The 19,474-nt window shown below is 42.9% G+C and overlaps 1 protein-coding gene across 2 annotated transcripts in view; it reads left to right on the top strand.

Moving 5' to 3' along the window:
• Window positions 1-962: 962 nt before the first annotated feature.
• neto1l (neuropilin (NRP) and tolloid (TLL)-like 1, like) overlaps window positions 963-19,474 on the top strand; it is a 188,912-nt gene continuing 170,400 nt past the window's right edge. The window contains exons 1-4 of one of the 2 annotated variants that reach the window (XM_014157199.3): window positions 963-2,210; window positions 2,826-2,879; window positions 3,684-3,818; window positions 11,373-11,621. In XM_014157199.3, the coding sequence (XP_014012674.1) occupies window positions 2,183-2,210; window positions 2,826-2,879; window positions 3,684-3,818; window positions 11,373-11,621 (466 nt within the window). In that variant the 5' untranslated portion in view covers window positions 963-2,182. The remainder of the gene's footprint in view (window positions 2,211-2,825; window positions 2,880-3,683; window positions 3,819-11,372; window positions 11,622-19,474) is intronic. The other variant, XM_014157198.3, reaches the window with a different exon arrangement.

The following is a 19,474-nucleotide window of genomic DNA, read 5'->3' as shown; positions in this document are numbered from 1 at the left end:
TTTGTTAAGTGTTGCAGTAATTCCCGTCGCTGTGGTAGTGTTGGGTCATCCGCATACATAGACACACTAGATTTACTCAAGGTGGCATGTCGTTAGTAAAGATGTAAAAGAAAGTTGGGCTGATGGACAGGTCTGTCTCACTATCTATGCTATTGGATAGAGAGCAATCACTGCAGATGTTCACCCCATGTTAGTGGGCAAATGTACATTGTCAAATCAAAACCCAACCTTAATTTACCCATTGTGATGCAGAGATCTTCCAAACTCTGTTTTAGACAAGACAGAATTCATGACCAAAATTATACTATTTACACTTCGTAGTAAATTCTGACATGAAAATAACTGTTTCTGACTCATTCTGTGTCAGTGCTACATAGGCCGTTTTCAAATGGATTTGTTGCTTTTTAAAGGCATTCGCTTTTTAAGATGCTTTTGGGAAACCAGGCCCTGGGCAACTTTATTGACCTCTGTTGATCTGTTGTTGTCATGCCATGCAGAGATGAGAGGGGGAGGAGGCATTCATGCAGTTAATTGAAAAGGCTGGGAAGAGATGGGTATTGTTAATAGAAAACAGGTTTAATCAACAGCAAAATCGTGTGTGGAAAATGATTTTGTGTTTAGCTCTATCAGCATTAGCAATGATTTCTTTCTTTCTAGGCTATCCAAAACACAGCAAGGAGATAAACATAAGAGTTGCCTAGCCAAGGCTTTACTCTCCCTGCAGACATTGGAAAACGTATGGAATATTTGGCATTTTCATGGGGAAGATATTTCTGTACATGCACTTATAGCCCTACATACATTTTTCATGTGAGCTATTTGATTTATGATAGAGACACTGGAAATACGCTGGGATGATGATTAACTGCACAATCAGAGCCAGGATTGAACTATGAATGGAACATGTGGGGAAAAAATTGACATATTTGTTTAAAAAAAAAACTCATAGTTGTTGTAGCCTAGCCTTGTGTCTGCATGCATCGCTACTTTCTATTCCACCCAACCTCGACCTCGCCATGTTCGGCGGGAGGCAGAAAGCAACTCCATCTATTCCATGCTGCAGGTGTTGCTGCCTGGAGTTGTTGATATAGCCTACAGTATCCTGGCATCCATCTGCTTTGCTTGTTTCTTCCATTTCCTCTTGCAATGTGCGTTTTTCTGCTTACCTTTTACATTTTCGCTCAGTGCCCTGCCGACTGAGGTGTTGGATTCTGCAGTCTGCTTGCAGAGAGAGAGCATTTTAAGGAAACACCCCACCACCTTCTCCCGGTACTTTTTTCTACTCCTCCTTGGTGTTTATATCGGGGAAGTTGGATTATATTCGTGAAACAAAGTAGTTTTCGTATGTTTGTATGAGTGTGGTCCAATTACAATTAGGGTGGTTTATAGGTTAGTCCAGTAATTGTAGGAATGAATGGATGACCAACGTTTGGAGGAGGGCGACAATATCCATTAACTCTTCTTGGTGGGTGCAAAGAGAGAGAGAGAGAGAGAGAGAGAGAGAGAGATAGAGAGAGACCAGCCAGTCGCTAGAGAAGAATGGAGAATGCTCCACGAACACTATCCATCGCTTGAGGGAATCGAGGAAGAAAGGATGAGATAAAAACAATTCTTCTTCACGTTGCGACTTTTGCTGTCGAATTTGATAGCCGGGGTTTTACGCATCTCAGTGAAAACAATTCGGAGAATGCGTTTAGGAGGATGGATACCCACGCGTCATTAGGATTTTTGTTTCCAGATAAAGGGATTGAAGAAAAATAACCAAAGCTGTTTTTTCTCCCTATATCTGTTTCATTGTTAGATTGTAAAGGTGGAGCGATCAGAGAAGGCCGATGACGGACCTATTAATCTGGTCAGTGCATCAGAACCACCAAAAGGTTCTGGAAACGTTTGGATGGAAATCGGGCGAATGTTTAGACTTGCTTTTGGTTTTATATGAAACTGGTGACTAGTAGTTGCGATTTTTCTCTCTCTGGAATTTTCATCTTCTCATTCAAGAAATTATAGTCTAACTGAGGTGTAGATTTTTGTCGGTTTATCAATTGTATTTTTATTTTATTTTTGCTATTTCGGTACGCTGTCCATTTCGCAATTCCCTTAAATCTCAATCGTTTCCTCTTGAAGTATTCCTTAATCTAAATGGAATTAGTTGAGCGTGAAGCCCCTTGTGAAAGGTACAGACATGGTACATGGGCACAGCCTCCTTCACGGTAAGTCACCACTTATATTGAACAGACTTTACTGTTTTGCGCCTATACCACAAAACCTTCATTGAGTAGTAGCACAATATTCATGAGTTTATGAATTGACGTACCACTGTGGTTGCCTATAGTTGTCAGTCCACATATAGTGTCAGTTGTGTAACGAATTTGATATCCATACACTCATACCCCTTCACAATTTCTATAGTATAGCCTACCTTTTCAAAACGCATGTGTAGGCTACTTTTACATAGCATTGCATGCGGATGTATACATTATGGTATTTAGCCTGAAGACTGTATGCATAACCTACACTTTTCCATCTGTATGATGACTAGTGCGTAAAAGCCCAGTTACGTGTTGCCTGAGGTCTGCTGTATCAAACAGTGTAATAGGTAGATTATGCGTGCCTCTTGATTGCGCATCCAATTCTATAAAAAAAAAAGTTCCGAAACTTTAGGGATTTAAATGGTTTCAAATTAATCTAATTTGAGGTTTGATTTATTTAATGGTAAACTCGATTTTTTTTAAAGGCCCATATCCTTGTATTTTGATATCTTCAGAGTATGCCTATTTTACGCTAGGCCGGATATACTACCAAAATGAATTTGTCTCTTGTTGCAGTTGTTGCAAGTCTACTCATACTTGGGTTGTCTGGGGCAACGAAGAAGGAAGCAGGTATAATACACTCTATCACTGCATACGGTCAGGTCCATAATTATTGACACCCCCATAAAGATGAGCAAAAAAGACAGTATAAAATAAATAATACAAATACTGAGCTGTATTGTATTCTCAGCAAAATCAGAAAATTATATAATTTTATACTAACACAATTTCTCAGAGAAAGACATTTTGTTTAACAAGTAATATTTTTCCTCTCAAAAAGATAGGTGTCAAAATTATTGGCACCCCTGTTTTCAACACCTCACCTTCCGAGGATAACTGCACTGAGCCTTTTTCTAAAATGTTTTATGAGATTGGAGAGCACATTGGGAGAGATTTTAAGATCCTTCCCAATGTGTTCTCTAATCTCATAAAACATTTTAGAAAAGGCTCAGTGCGGTTATCCTAACAAAGTGAGGTATTGAAAGGTGTTGAAAACAGGGCTGTCAATAATTTTGACTGCTGTCTTTTTGTGAGAAAAAAAGATGACTTGTTAAACAAAATCTTTCTCTGAGCAATTGCATTAGTATAAAATAATATCATTTTCAGATTTCTTGGAGCATACACTATATCTCAGTATTTGTATGATTTATTTTATACTGTCTTTTTTGTTCATCTTTATCAAAGGTGCCAATCATTTTGGACCTGACTCTGTCTGTCTGTCTGTCTGTCTGTCTGTCTGTCTGTCTGTCTGTCTGTCTGTCTGTCTGTCTGTCTGTCTGTCTGTCTGTCTGTCTGTCTGTCTGTCTGTCTGTCTGTCTGTCTGTCTGTCTGTCTGTCTGTATAATCCACTTCACTCTGCTACTGTTTTTTCAGTGAAAAACAATTCAGGAGTGAAGCCTGCAGGACAATGTGGCACCTGGGTGAAAGAAGGAGACGGGGGATTGTTCACTTCTCCCAACTACCCCAGCAAATACCCCCCAGAAGTAGAGTGTGTTTACATTATTGAAGGTGAATAGCTTTCACAGTAACTAACATCATTATAAAACCATCTAAGTTTTCTGTTCAGATCATGGGTTGACATTCTTCAAACAATTAAGGAATGTTTCAATAGACCACCATGAATAAGGAATACAGACTCTTAAATACTGTTTCAGCAACCTTGATCTTACAGCATGTAACATATGATAGTGTCCTCACATCTTTATAATCGTAGATCCAGGTGAGAAATTAAAGCCATCTGTCTATTTAACTCCTCGCTGTCTACTTGAGTTCAGGCTTCAGTGAATATGGATGAGCTCAATTTGCTCTGTGAATGGATGTATCTCTTCATGTTACAGAGTGAAATCTGGACCAGATATTGAGATATGTGTTCACAGTAATAATTGATGGGATTGGCCAGTTTAGTTGCTGTGCTGCTGATGTTTGTCTGATGATGGTAATGAAATCAGACAACAAGTTGCAATCTCAGTCGTTTTAATTTACGTTCTGGGAGGTTGATATTTGATTAATCAGTGGAGGAGATTAGGTTACGGCCCTAATGATATTAACTAAATGAATACATGAAAGATCATCTCTACAGAGAGACTATTACTGGACTGGAGGAACCATACTAGCTGCAACAGTATCATCTGGGTTATGGTTTGAACTGGATTTATAGATGAAATGTGTATGATGGGCCAGACTTTTAGCCCGACCCACCATCCAGACCTGACCGAATGTAAGCTTGTGAGATCATTGTCGATCGAGGCCACTGGACATTACCAATAGCCTACTGATAATTAAGATAGAAATATAAGGTTCCCTTTCAGTCGGTCACTCAGTATAACATACTATGGGGAGTCAACGACCAATCATATTCACCTGAAGAAAACTGGCCAATAGATGCCTAGCCTACCCTCAGAAGCCCCACCTTCCTAGCTATAACACCGGAGCTTGCATTAATTTCCTAAATTCTTCGCTCTTCAGCTCGCCTGAAGGAAGAACGTGTCATGCAATTTACAAACTATGAGATTTGACTAAACCGTCTGTTAGTGGGGAGAGAGTACTCGTCCCCCTAGATGTTGCGAGTTTTGGGTCTTGGTACCGGTTTTTGAGTTTGCTAAAAGCTAACCACTATCTGCTCTACTTGTGTAGTTAATGCTTCCTTGCTTGGGTAGGATTTATGTTTGCTTAAAACACACTACTTTCTGCTTTGCTTGTATAGCCAGTGCTTCCTTGCATGAGTAAGATGGCCAGTGGTAAGAGTAAGTAAAAAAAATGCTAACCATCCAAGTTTGAACCTCTGACCGTGCCCTTGGGAAAATGAAAGATACTCACGGGTGCTGTCCTATTTGCCTTGGGTGGAAACACACTCAGGAGGCTTTGAGTCAGACCGGTTTGTGGGACCTGTGTCTCCGGCTGTTGGCAAAGGGTCTTCCGGTGAAGCGACCTCGGGAATGGGGTTGTCTGAGGCCGGGAGAGAGCAGCAGCGGTGGTCGGAGTTGATAAGGGTGTCATCCCAGAGTGAGGCTCATTCCGGTTTCTCTGGCAGCGTTCAGAGTCCGGATTCCTGGGATGATACTCTATCCCTAGATTGCTCTGGAGGGTTTTCAGAGTGTGAATGGGACAACATCAGTCTGGAGCAGCCTAAAGCCCTGGCTTTGGATTCAGCAGGGAGAGTGAACCATTGGTAGTTAATGCGCCTTGGATGAAGCTGTGTCGTAGGGCGGCAGATCAGCTGGGGGTTGATTGGCCGTCTTCTACCCCACAGCGGTGTTCCTCCAGGTTTGGGGGAAGGTATTTACCTCCTATCCCTGCAGCTGGGAAGCGTAGCCTACCCCTGTTTAAAGATTTTGCCAGTGAGCTAAAGGCGACCTGTGATTCATCTCATTCAGCCAGGAAAGCTAGGTTATGGCGAGTTCATGAATGTAGAGGGTATGGAGGAGGTGGGGCTCGTTTGCACACCACTGATGCATGGAAACCTGGTGAGTTACTTAGCTCCAGAGGTTAACAAGGGTGCTAATCCTAGCATTGTGCTTCCAAGTAAACATTGCCGGTTCTCGGTGGATCAGCTGGACAAAGTGTACCAGCCTGAGGTTGTGGCATCCCGATCATTGAATGTAGTCACAATGCTGCAGATGTATCATATCGATTTGCTGCAGGAGCTGAATAAGACCGTGGAGGCAGGGAAACCAGTTTCAGAGCTTCTTGACGAAATCCGTGCTAAGGCTGATTTTGTGCTGCTTCTGTCCTGCTGTACTATTGTGGCTGTGGGGAAAAGTATAGGGGGCGACAGTTGTGGTTCAACACCACCTCTGGTTGACATTGTCCCGGATTGCTGAGAGGGACAGGCGGATGAGACAGTTTTGCCAACAAGGTCGTTTGGCTTGGCTATGGAGTCCTGACAGGCCCATTTCAAGAAGAAACAAAAGCAGGACGCAGCTCTACAGGTCCTTTTCGAACTAAAATCATTCGCACGAGCGGCTTGGCAGTTCCTGAGGCGTGAAAGAAAAGGTCCAGGCCCTTTCTGGGCATGCTGAGTTGAAGGAGAGCGGGGTGAAACCAGATTCTTCTGTGGCGTGGAAGAAGCAGACCTGGCGTCCCTAGCTGTAGGCCGGGGCAGGGGGCATGTTCTCAGGGTCCTCCTTCTCAAGTATCTACTGTGGCAGTAATGCTCCCAAGTGGCTTGGTCAATGGGGGCAAGTTACTGGTTGCCAAAGTCCCCAAACCTGGTGTGAGTCGGGTATCAGAACAGCCGTATCACAATAATACATTGTCTCTACCTAAGGTTCCTCATGATCAGGGGTATCACGTAGAGGTCGACCGATTTATCGGAATGGCCGATTAATTAGGGCCGATTTCACGTTTTCATAACAATCGGTAATCTGCATTTTTGGACACTGATTATGTCCAATTACATTGCACTGCACGAGGAGACTGCCTGGCAGGCTGACTACCTGTTATGCGAGTGCAGCAAGGTGCCAAGGTAAGGTGCTAGCTAGCATTAAACTTATCTTATAAAAATCAATCAATCTTAACATAATAACTAGTTAAGTATACATGGTTGATGATATTACTAGTTTATCTAGCTTGTCCAGCGTTGCATATAATCGATGCGGTGCCTGTTAATTTATCATTGAATCACAGCCTACTTCGCCAAACGGGTGATTTAACAAGCGCATTCGTGAAAAAAGCACTGTCATTGCACCAATGTGTACCTAACCATAAACATCAATGCCTAACTTAAAATCAATACACAAGTATATATTTTTAAACCTGCATATTTAGTTAATATTGCCTGCTAACATGAATTTAGGGAAATTGTGTCACTTCTCTTGCGTTCTGTGCAAGCAGAGTCGGTATATGCAGCAGTTTGGGCTGCCTAGCTCGTTGCGAACTGTGTGAAGACCATTTCTTCCTGACAAAGACCGTAATTAATTTGCCAGAATTGTACATAATTATGACATAACATTGTAGGTTGTGCAATGTAACTGCAATATTTAGAGTTAGGGATGCCACCCACCCGTTAGATAAAATACGGAATGGTTCCATATTTCACTGAAAGAATAAACGTTTTGTTTTCGAAATGATAGTTTCCGGATTTAACCATATTAGTGACCTAAGGCTCGTATTTCTGTGTGTTATTATATTACAATTAAGTTCATGATTTGATAGAGTAGTCTGACTGAGCGGTGGTAGGCAGCAGCAGGCTCGTAAGCATTCATTCAAACAGCACTTTCCTGCATTTGCCAGCAGCTATTTGCTGTTCTTCAAGCATTGCGCTGTTTATGACTTCAAGCCTATCAACTCCCGAGATTAGGCTGGCCATACTAAAGTACCTATTAGAACATCCAATAGTCAAAGGTATATGAAATGCAAATGGTATAGAGAGAAATAGTCCTATAAAAGCTACAACCTAAAACTTCTTACCTGGGAATATCGAAGACTCATGTTAAAAGGAACCACCAGCTTTCATATGTTCTGAGCAAGGAACTTAAATGTTAGCTTTTTTACATGGCACATATTGCACTTTTCCTTTCTTCGCCAACACTTTGTTTTTGCATTATTTAAACCAAATTGAACATGTTTCATTATTTATTTGAGACTAAATAGATTTTATTGATGTAATATATTAAGTTAAAATAAGTGTTCATTCAGTATTGTTGTAATTGTCATTATTACAAATATATATATAAAAATCGACCGATTAATCGGTATCGGCTTTTTGGGTCCTCCAATAATCGGTATCGGTATCGGCGTTGAAAAATCATAGTCGGTCGACCTCTAGTATCAAGAGAGCGGTGTCATCCAGGTGTTTTCAGGGAGGGTTTCTGACGCACGTTTCACATTCTGACGCACAGTTTTCAAGAGTGGCGGATATGAAAACAAGCATGACAAAAATGTTTTTATCCCAGTCCTCAGGGTGGCCCTCTGCCCCTTCAGGAGATAATGAATGGAAGACTGGCAGCATGCTCCACGGGCATGAGCAGTTTCACCATGCGTGATGAGGACAGTGACAAGGGTGAATATTCTGCAGTTCGCTCTGCCTCCTGCTTTCGTGGTGTCATTACGTCAATAGTTTCCAAAGTCCGAGCACCTGTCTTGAGAGAGGAGATTTCCTCTCTCCTTCAAAAGCAGGCTATTCGGGTGGTCCCCATGTCAGAAGTACAGAGCGGTTGGTACAGCTGGTACTTCTTAGTTCCCAAGAGCGATGGAAAATTGCATCCCACCCTGGAGTTGCGTGTTTTAAACAAGCATCTCAAGGTTTGCAAGTTCAAAATGCTCACACTTTGCCGGGTCTTATTCTGGACTCGGTTCTGAATCATGCGGTTTTGTCCCAACAGAGGAGGGTCACATTCCATCTCTGTCTGGCACGGTTTCAGCTTGGGCATTCAGTGCCTTTTCGCTTGTGTCTGCGGTTATTGGGTCTGATGGCCTCTATGATAGCTGTGGTGCCTCTTCTGTTGATGTGTCAGTTTCAGCGCTGGGTGATTGCTACACGTCTAAATGTATCTTGCCACTGCCATCGTTGACTTCTTGGAGCGACCCTCGACTGCTGTTGCAGGGGGTTCTCATGGTTCAGGTAGTGTCCCGCAGGGTGATCACGACAGATGCGTTCTCTCTTACTCTCCTAAACCTGTGGGTGCAGATCTACTTTCCAGAGGGGGTCTTATCGCTACAGAGTGGAGACTGCACCTCTCGGTGGTTGCCCAGATATGGGACCGGTTCGGAAGGGACGTTCTTCAGGCATTGAGAGAAAACACGCATTTTTGTCTGTTGGGGAGTGTCCGTCAGGAGAGTCTGTTGTTGATTCTGGTGGCTCCCTGGTAGCCCAGACAACCCTGGTTCTCGGAGATCATCTACCTGTTGGGCAGGGACCCGTGGATGGTTCTGTGTCATTGGGGTCTATTGTCGCAGGCGCATGGTAGAGGTTGGCATGCATGACCGCAGATAAAGGATCTGTGGGTTTGGCACCTAAAAGGTTGAATTTGATGGCTAGGAGTTTACCCTCAAACAGGATTACAACTATACAGTTGGCACGTGCACCCTCTACGAAATATACTTTTAAGTGGCACGCGGTTGGAGTCAGGTTAAAGGAGTTTCCTCTTTTCAGAGCTCTTTGGTGGACATTTAGATGTTCCTGCAAGAGCTTTTTGAGAAGGACCTTTCTTTTTCCACATTGAAGGTTTATATGGCAGCCATCTCGGCGTGTCATGTAGGGATTGATGGCTCTACATCGGGGTCCCATCATTTGGTGGTGCGGATCCTGAAAGTGTCTAAGCCTATGGCCTGGGATGCGGCTTTGGTCCTGGATGCTCTGTCTGAGCCTCTGTTTGAACCATTGGTGTACACCTGAAGGTTCTTTCCTACTAGACTGCCCTACTCATGGCCTTGGCATCGGCCAAGCACGTTGGAGATCTCCGTGTGCTATCAGTACACCCTCCCTGTTTTGTTATGTCCTAATGCAGTTTTTGCTCCCAAGGTTATGCCTATGTCTTACAGGTCCCTGGCTTTCGAGCTGTTCCCTTTCTCACCTCCTTTGTTTGCTTCCCGTGAACAACGTAGGTTGCATGGCTTGTGTCCGGTTCGCACTTTCCGCAGGTATATGGATAGGATGAAGGATATCCGTGTTTGTGACCAGCTTTTTGTCTATTTTGCTAATCCAGCTCATGGTAGGGCACTTTCGAAGCAGCGTCTTTCTCATTGGATTGTGGAGGCTATCTCCCTGGCATATGACAGCATAGGATAAGAGTTGCCTACCGGTGTGCGTGCTCACTTCACTAGGGGTGTGGTGGCTTCTTTGGTATTATTCAGGGGCACGACGATTGGTGATATCTGTGCTGCAACCAGTTGGCGTTCCCCACATACCTTTGTGAGGTTTTATCGCTTGGATGTAACTGCTCCCTGTGTGGTTACCACTGTTCCCTGTGGGTTCGAGCCTTGGGCTGCCGTGGCAGTGCATGAGTACACAGTTACCAGGTTACTGTAGGTTTCCTGGTTCATCAACTCTGGTCGGTGCTTTGCAGAGTGCGTGTGCGTTTTAACAAGTCACCACAGGTGTTCTGTTGCGGTTCAAAACAGCAGAACAGTTGTGACATTTCAAGCTCGCAAGGTAAGTATTTTTCTTGGAACCGTGGGGTCTATGGACTTGGGCTGCTGTGGCAGCGTGTTAGTGCGCGTAGCTAAGTTGCAGCAGTTTCTGGTTCCCTATATAGGGCGGGCTCTGACAGTTGAGTCCTCATAAGGCTCTGACAGTTCAGGTTTCTCTGCTAAGTATTAGGGGAAAAGGTGGCTTCTGTAACCCCTTTTTGGAGCCGGTGGAACCTGTGTGTGCTTGGGTTAGCGTGGGCATCCTGGTTTGGTACCCTCTGAGCCGGCTTGGGGCGATATTGTATGTCCCCATAGTATGTTATACCCAGTGTGAAAGGGAATGAAAAGGGAACGTACAGTTATGAATATAACTACTGTTCCCTGAAAGAGGGAACGAGGTATAACATATTTTGGCCCCGCGCCGTCAAGGGTTTTGGGCTTGCTGAAGATTGGTACTGATTTGAGAAAATGAATGTGAGTCCCATTGTTATAGCCAGGAAGGCGGGACTTCCGAGGTCGGGCAATTGGCCCGTTGGGTGTGATTTCAGTTTTCTTCAGGTGAGTATAATTGGTCGTTGACTCCCCATAGTATATTATGCCTCGTTCCCTCCTTCAGGGAACAGTTATATTCATAACGGTATGATTTATTTGCTTGGAATACTTGGAAAGTCCTTCACCAATAAATTAATTAAACACAGGGATTCTAGGATTCAGATTTTCTTAGTAGTTCACTCATCTAAGCCACATAGTAGTTAATTCATTTAAGACAACTTACAGTGAGTATCTATTTCAATTGCATTGCAAAATTACTCAAAATTAGTAAACCCCCAACGGCCATTTACCATTAGAAAGCTTCATCTTAATTGCACGCTGTTTAATTGCACTTCATATGTTCTCCATGTTTTGCCTTATAGATGTACTGTGCTGTGTAATATGCTGCACAGTATGGGCATTATATTTATCTGTGTTATCTACTCTCTTTGTCCCCTCCAGCTCCTCCGAGGCTGTGTATCGATCTTTTCTTTGATGAGAGGTATTCTATAGAGCCTTCATGGGAATGTAAATTTGACAACATCGAGGTGCGAGACGGCCCCTTTGGCTTCTCCCCAATAATCGGGCGCTACTGTGGCCAGACCATCCCTCCCTTCATCAGGAGCAGCGGACGGTACCTCTGGATAAAATTTGTTTCTGATGCCGAACTGGAGGCAATTGGATTTTCAGCCAACTACAACTTCACTGCAGGTAACAATCGATACAAAGTATCCACACTACCTTCAGCTAGGCAATTGCAACATGCCCAATTGCAAAAGCAGGATAGTGTTGACACTGCAAAGAGGCTAGTTCAGTATCCACAAAGCGTCTCAGGGTAGGAGTGATTTTAGTTCATAATAAATAAGATTATATGGACACATCTTAGATCAGCACTCCTACTCTGAGAAGCTTTGTGGATATGGGCCTAGGAGTTCAACGCAAACATTGGCTCTCAGAAACCTCATCAACAGTCTGTTCACACCCTCTGCTAAGCAACACCATATATTTCCTTAGCACGGTTAAAAAGAAAAATGTTATTGCAACTTCTTTACTCTAAGTAATTGAGACCAAAAGCTCACGAGAAGTTTCAAGTGTTTAATACCAAGGATACAGTCAGCTGAGTGCACCCCCAGCTCACAACACATTTTATACTCTTTCCTTGTAGGCGTCACCTACCCAGCTATACATTTTATGACCCCAATGAATTTCCCTCCTTTCCCCTGTGGAATGTCCATGGTCCTCTCTTTGTTTAGCCAGATGTCAGAATCACACCCCGTCCATCTTCTGTTCTGAGCCTGATCCTGATCCTAGGCAATTTCCTCTTATCTGATTAGGTCAACCTTTCTAAATGAGCATACACACAGTTTCATGACCTGAACTCCATTAATACTCACAGTAATCATTCACTAAACAGGATACAAACAAACTACAGTTTAACTTGAAACATGTTACATTTTAACAGGATCCATCAGTCCCCCCTATTAAACCATAAACCCTTCTTAATGTTTAATATCATTAAACAATCATTCAACTGCCTGCTGTAGACTTTCTTCTTCTTTGGTTTTCTCCAGATCGGAGAGTGTGATAGAAACAGACTTGATAGATAGAGAGAAAAAAATACTAGGAACCCCCCCCCCCAAAAAAAAACATTAGTTAAAGCAATCCTAAATTCTCCTGATTATCATAAGCATCTATGTAAATACATTTATAAACTAAATCTCTGACCACAGCTTGAGGAACTCGACCGACACAATCTCCTGCTACCCCTGAACACTATGCCAACTGATATGCTTTTCTGCTAAGGTCCACAAAAAGTAGGGCTCTAAATATCCCCATTATGCTTTTTCTCAGTCTTCCATCAAGGGATCACAAGAGATGTTTTTCAGCCAAGTCCTCCTCACTGCGTTCACCTCCTAAAGCTACCCTAAAGACGTGAGCCGTAGCCTGAATCAATTTCACCTCCTCTTGTGGCAAATCTGCACTATAGATGCGTTTCAGCAACAAAGCTATTACTATATGGAATCCTAACAATGCCATCAGAGCTACCCCCATAACTGCCAACACTGCCCATGCCGCATATTCCAACATCCACCTTATTTGATCAATTGTCCAATACCATGCTGTTCCTACAGCACCTTCCACAACCTTAAAAGTCTCTTTTGTTATTACTCCCAATGTAACAGCCGTAGGTATTGTTACCGCTTTAACTCTGTCACTGTCAGTAACTTTCATCACCGGCTTTACTGTTAGATCTATGATTGAGTTTGTGAGATATTCTCTGCCTTTTTCCCAGTCCTCTCCCAACGTTTTCCTGACCAGCTTATCTATTGCCTCTTTATGTTGTGCTACAGTAGGGACTTGCGGGCAATAATTACCATCTGGATCACATCTGGATCACATCTCTCATCCCACGGCATACCCATCCCCCACCCCCATGTGAAAACCCTATGTGTGACATAGGTTTTAGGGCCTAAAGGTTGTTTTTCCGCAATCCCTCTACAAATTCCTGTTACCGAGTCTTGGTCCCAGTTCTCTGTCAGGTATGTCAATGGATTATCTGCCCTTTGATATGGAGGAGAGAGCAGTGGGGTTGAGAGAGTGTCCAGTTCTACATATCTCTGGGTCACATGCTCCCTGATTGTCCCCTGCAACAGATGGGCTGCCACCACTACTGCAAGCTTTTTCTCTGGGAATACAGCTTCCTGTATACATGGATCTGTGGCAACCCTCTCAATTGTTGTACCCTCATCTCCGTATGTGGCTATTAAAGTCTGAAATGATACAACTATTTCAGCGACGGTTATGAAGACCCTCCTTGAGTCCTCCATGTTGAGCTTATCCTCATAGTAGTCCTTCCACTCTGCACAGACCACTGTCTTTCCCACACTACGCACTATGCCATGTATAACTCTACACAGTGGAGTGGTATCATTCTCTAATGAGTCTATCACCCTTTTTCTTAATTTATAGGCGAGGCATCCCTCCGCCTCTTGTCACATTTATTCCTCTATATCCTGTCCCTGTAAAGACTATGGCCTTGGTTTTCGGGACACCAAGGAGAGGGCTTACATGGGTTACCCCCACATCCGACACCAACACTCCATAGGAATGTCCTGTACTACCCCCACTGTGCTGCCACAAACATCGGTGTATATTTGTCTCATGAACTAAAGTAGGGCCTAACCGAGCCTGTAAATAAGCCTTCATCTGCTCATATCCCTCGCTTTCCTCAAACCGTTTAACAATAAGGACAATCTCGTCATTATACTCTCTTCGCGTAATATCGTCCAGGGTCTGATTGCCCCAACAATCTATTTCTCCCCAGGTCCTCGGTCTCTCACTATCTAAAATCTTCCTCGACCATTTCATTCCTGTTGGTGTTGGGTAATACGGAGTGACAGGTATGTAAAACCTCTTGCTCCGATATAATTTCCTTTCTTTCGTTTCTGTAGCTTGACCTGGCTTGACGTCCTGTGTCGTAGAACTCTCAGAAGTGTTGTCCTCTGCCCACACTAACTTGAAGGTTATTAACTGCTGTTCTTTCAACTGGAGTCTATCGCACACAATGCCAAGTTGAGGGAGGGACGAGAATCTGGTTTCATTCCTCAAACTCTCTGTTCCATTGCATTCTTTCCAAATTCCTGTTTGTAAGAGAACCATCCCCGATCAGAACATCCTACATCTAGGACACTATTTTCAAATGGAGCCACCCATATCACCGTGCCCTTATGATTAGTTACCCTCACGGCTTCCGCAACTTTTGATGTTACCCTCTCCCAATGAACCCGAGTATCTTCGTATCGAGCTATCCACTCTATATAAAGTGTTATTTGATCTTCTCCCCTTGGAGTGGTAGTGATTATAGCAGCCGCCACAAAAACTACCCCACCTAAAAATGTCCAGAGGCCCCACGTTACTGCCCTTTTTACAGTGTGATTTACACTCCTTTTCCATCATCACCTCCTCTATCAAAACCTGCTCTAGCCTCTCCATCTTGCTCGGCCTCTCCCAAGTCAGTAGGTGTTGGTGCAGCTTTCATCTGGGACACATGGATCCAGGCCTTCCTTCCCGACACCTTCACTGCTGTGTCAGTCACTAGTAGGACAGTATGGGGTCTGGTCCACCTAGGCTGAAAGGTACCCGGTTGATAGACCTTCAAGCACAGCTCGTCTCCTGGCTCTAGTGAGTGTGCTTGCCAATCCAGAGGGAGTCTACGGTGGGCCTCTTTCACCTAGGAAGATACACACTGCAACGCATGGGTAATTTCCTGACAATAGATCAACATAGACTCTCCCAGCTCATTTGTGGCGTGAATAACAGCACCCGGTACTCCCATCGGTCTCCCAGTTACCTCTTTATGTGGCGTTGGAATAGCATCCAACCTAACAAACTCTGAGACATATGTTCCTTAATCACACTCTTCAGGAGATGTGATGATATTATTACAGCAAACTTCCCTTCCGTTGATGTGGCCTCCTGTATGCCGGAATTTGTGGCTTTCCTTTTAAGCATTATACCTTCTTTGACAAACCCCTCATTGAAAGTTGACAAGAGTGTCTAAAATGACAACACTATCGCTGCTACTATCACCATGATCTGGGTCTGTGTGACATTCAATTTACCTCATACTAGTCTCTATATTCTATATTGTGCAGTTAGCTGTCCTCTCCTACGAGCTATCTCCTGTAACAATATACATAGAGTGGTACCTTTTCCTACAGACTCTATTCTCTATTATCAACTTCCTGAATATATGAGCCATCCCCAGTCACATTCCATTCCACTCTCCCAACGTTAATGCCAAGTAGCGTAACCACACACTGTTGAAAACATTTTCCAAATTGTCCTATACCCCCTTATCAGAACACATTTTCCAAATTGTCCTATACTCCCTTATCATGCTGTCTACCTCACAGCAGATACCGGATCAGGGAGTTATGTCGCTAACCTCTCGGGAGAAATCCCAACAATACAACATCCCCAATCTGGTGAAATTTGTATGAAAACAAATACAGAAACACTAACCGACATAATAACACTGCCTGTTAAAAGATGAACAACTCAGGCTATTATCATCCAATTAGAATTACAACTCTTGATAACTCCATAAGGAAATAATTGTATCCCGTAACGTAATAGTAAAATAGACTATACTTAAAAATCCTATTGTCCATTATTTCTAGTAAGATTGATCAGGCCTCACCACCATTAAGTATTTCCTTTCCCTTTCTTTCCCTGCCCTTCAGAAACCATTTCAAACATTTCAAACAGTAATCCATATTCATAATCAGTAAATTGTGTTTGCGTGCTGGTGTGTATGTGGTAAACCATATGGTGAAAACACACACATGGCCAGGCCTTACTTATATGGGAGCTCATTTTACAGCCTAATCCTTCCAAAGAGAAAGAAAATGACACCCCCTCCTCTGCTTGAAGAGAAAGTGTACATTTCGTTAGCTTTCACTATGCTTCATCTTAATCAGCAACTCGTTTTAATTACAAACCAAACTCGATACTGATAAATCCACTGTCCTCCCTCCAATCATTAATCGTTAGTTTTAATCCACCTCATTGTTTATACGCCCTTCATTTAGCATGTACTACCCTTAGACACGGCAACATTTATCTCTCCACCGAGTCCAACGATTCACTCCCGTAATGACTGGTCTCTCTTCATGATTTTCCATAACCACGGCACTACAACATTTTAAAAAGGTAATTTTAGGTTTGGTAACCCCAACTCTAATTTCTCGTGACCTTCTCCCAATATTAACTCTCATCTAATTCCCCGTGACCCATCCACCCTTTAGTCAATTCTATAAATCTATTTCAGAATAAGACTAAATAAAATGTCTCACGAGATTAGAAACTCCCCAAGGTTTTCAGAGTTTACAAGGAGTATTTTTCTGTTCCGATTCTAACTTGTTACCTTTTAGACTCCATTGTCTTTGATTCTCGCAAGGATTTTCTAACCCCAAAATCATCTCCACTTCCATCTATGTAATATGATCTGTGTATTGTTACTGGACCTATGTTCAAAGACATAGGCATCTATTAAAAAGTTGTGTGAGACGTCTCCCTTCACATATACTGTAACATCATCTCTATCAACCACTATTGATCGAACTGAGGCCATACACCGCTATTTAAAATGTTCCTGTCCTGCAGCCTTTAACGGTGTTTGCTGCTGTTCTTTTGTCAAAGATACTAAAACTCTTGCATTGCTGCATTCCCTCTGAATGCACCGGGTGCAGTAGGCTCCATTACCACTCTACACTCATTCTTCCAATGACCCACGGCCCCACATCTAAAACAGGGATCTATCGCCTTAAGCTTTGATGTTTTTTCGACACGTTTCTTTGTCTTACCTTGGCCATTGAAACCACCTTTAGTGACTTTCACTGTGGCTGTATTAACCCCTCGCATGACTGAGCAGTGAGCGGAGTAAGATTCCACTTTCAAAGCATCCTGCTCTATTTCATCCACTACCCCCGCATTTGCTGTTTTCATAACAGGTTTGAAACCTGCCATCAAAGCAGACATACAAATTCTATCAATGTACTCAGGAACCTAGTCTTTTTGCAGCTGAGTACTAATGTACTAATTATGTGGTTTAAACCTCTCCCGACAGCACACAAAGTATTCTATCACCTCCTAGCCTCCAGCAATGGTGGCAGGCAGGCAGGCTAACGATATTTGTTGCTGTAGTAATATATAACTAGCGGCGTGGAGATTTAGTTTGATAGCTTTCAATCAGAGTTCTCTGTGTTGTTTACGGGGGTACAGGAAGGGGGGGTGGCAGAGGAAAGGTGAAGTAGCGTGACAGGCTAATCTGTACTGTCGAACACAATCATCCCAATTACCTCCCTCCGCGTGCCGTGAGAAGCCTTGACTCTCTTAATTTGCATCACCTTCGGGCTGGTTTGGCATTAACTGAGCAGTGCGTGGATTTACTACAACCTTTTGAAACCGAACCATGATTTGAAATCCCCTCTGGTCTCCTATAGGCTGTATGGTGTATACCCTTGGCTGGGTCAGGGTTTAATAACACTGTCAACTTATTTTGTGTGTTGTCGAGGGTTGAAGGGAATACTGCCTGAAGCAGCGTGATATGTAGGAGAATTTTAACACCAACATCAGAGCTCTGAAAGACTGACCTGCAGAATCATGTTCCATGTGGGAAAAATTCTTATGAGCATCCCACATTCTGTTTATATCCTTCTTTACCTCCACAAAATACATTGCCATAAACCTCTTGACGTTTTTCATTGCCATTGACCCACAACATTGTCCTTGGACACTGTTTTACTTAAGCAATAAGGCATGAGAACCCAGGAATTATCGTGTGAATAACTCCCTGCTAGGGCTGTTCTTAGGCCCGAAGTGAAGCCAAGGGCCGGGGAAACAGACCTTAGGAGGGTGTTATTCTCAATAATTCCCAGGTTCGAGGGCCTTATTGCTTTTATAAAATGGTTGCCAACATATTAAAAAAGATTAACGACATGTTTTCATTAAAAACTTTATTATATTGTGTAAATTAGTTTTATTTCATCCTTCCACCATACTAAATAGTCCCCACAAAAGCCAGTCGTTAGTTCTGAGTTTCTGAAATTGCTATCCATTCTATTTGCAATGGTTGCTATACTAAACAAATCATTGGCATGTAGCTATGTAGGCTAGCTACTTCTACTTTGCTAGCTAACACACAATCACATCAAGCAGCTGAAATGTGCCTTTGTTTCTATTGCCATATATCCATTATAATAATCCTGATAAATGAATTGTCCTTGCTCAGAGAAGCGGTCAGTCTCATCACATTCATGTGCATGGCACGGTGAAGATCGCAAACAACAAAAAACTGCAACATTGTTCCACAGGTCAGAGAGGCAAACAGGAAGGTTTAGACAAACCCCAACTGTTGCAAACCAAATGCTAGCCTATTAGCATGTGGAAATATTGTCTAGACACTTTTTTCCAGGGAAGATTAAGTTGATAAATTGGCTGGGCTGTGGGACAGTGGATGCACATTGATAAATCTAATGGAACTGTTAACAGGTATTACCTGAATACAGGGATTGTGGTGCTATAACTCCTCTCTATCAACCAATCAGCATCCAGGATCCAAACAACCCGTTTTATAAATTTGAACAAAGCCTCATTTCCATCCCTTACCCTCATAAACTGTATATACATTTTTCTCCACACATACCTATTTTCACCACACACAAGGATTTCCCATACACCCAAATACATAGATATTTTATCCTAGATGGATATACTAGATTTAATGGGGTGAAGAAGGAATGGGATTGCTATTGACAATTGAACCTATACAGTAAGTTAAGTAAGATAGTGTACGTGAGGTCATGTAAAAAGGTGGGAGTAGATAGGGGGGAAAGTGGTATTGTCCATTTATAGTCAGGTTGATGAAGTGTGTATGTTTTCTCAATAGAATATTGTGGTCTTTGAAACACTGCTGTCTACTGGTGAAGACTCTTCTCATATTGCTGAAAGAGATACGAATAAATAAATAACATCGCTCCCCTCTGTCTTGACAATAAATA

The sequence above is a fragment of the Salmo salar genome, chromosome 19 (genome assembly GCF_965601325.2).
Source record: "Salmo salar chromosome 19, fSalSal1, whole genome shotgun sequence".
NCBI lineage: Eukaryota > Metazoa > Chordata > Actinopteri > Salmoniformes > Salmonidae > Salmo > Salmo salar.
Note: the sequence above shows the minus strand (reverse complement) of the source record. Positions and strands in the feature narration are given on the sequence as shown.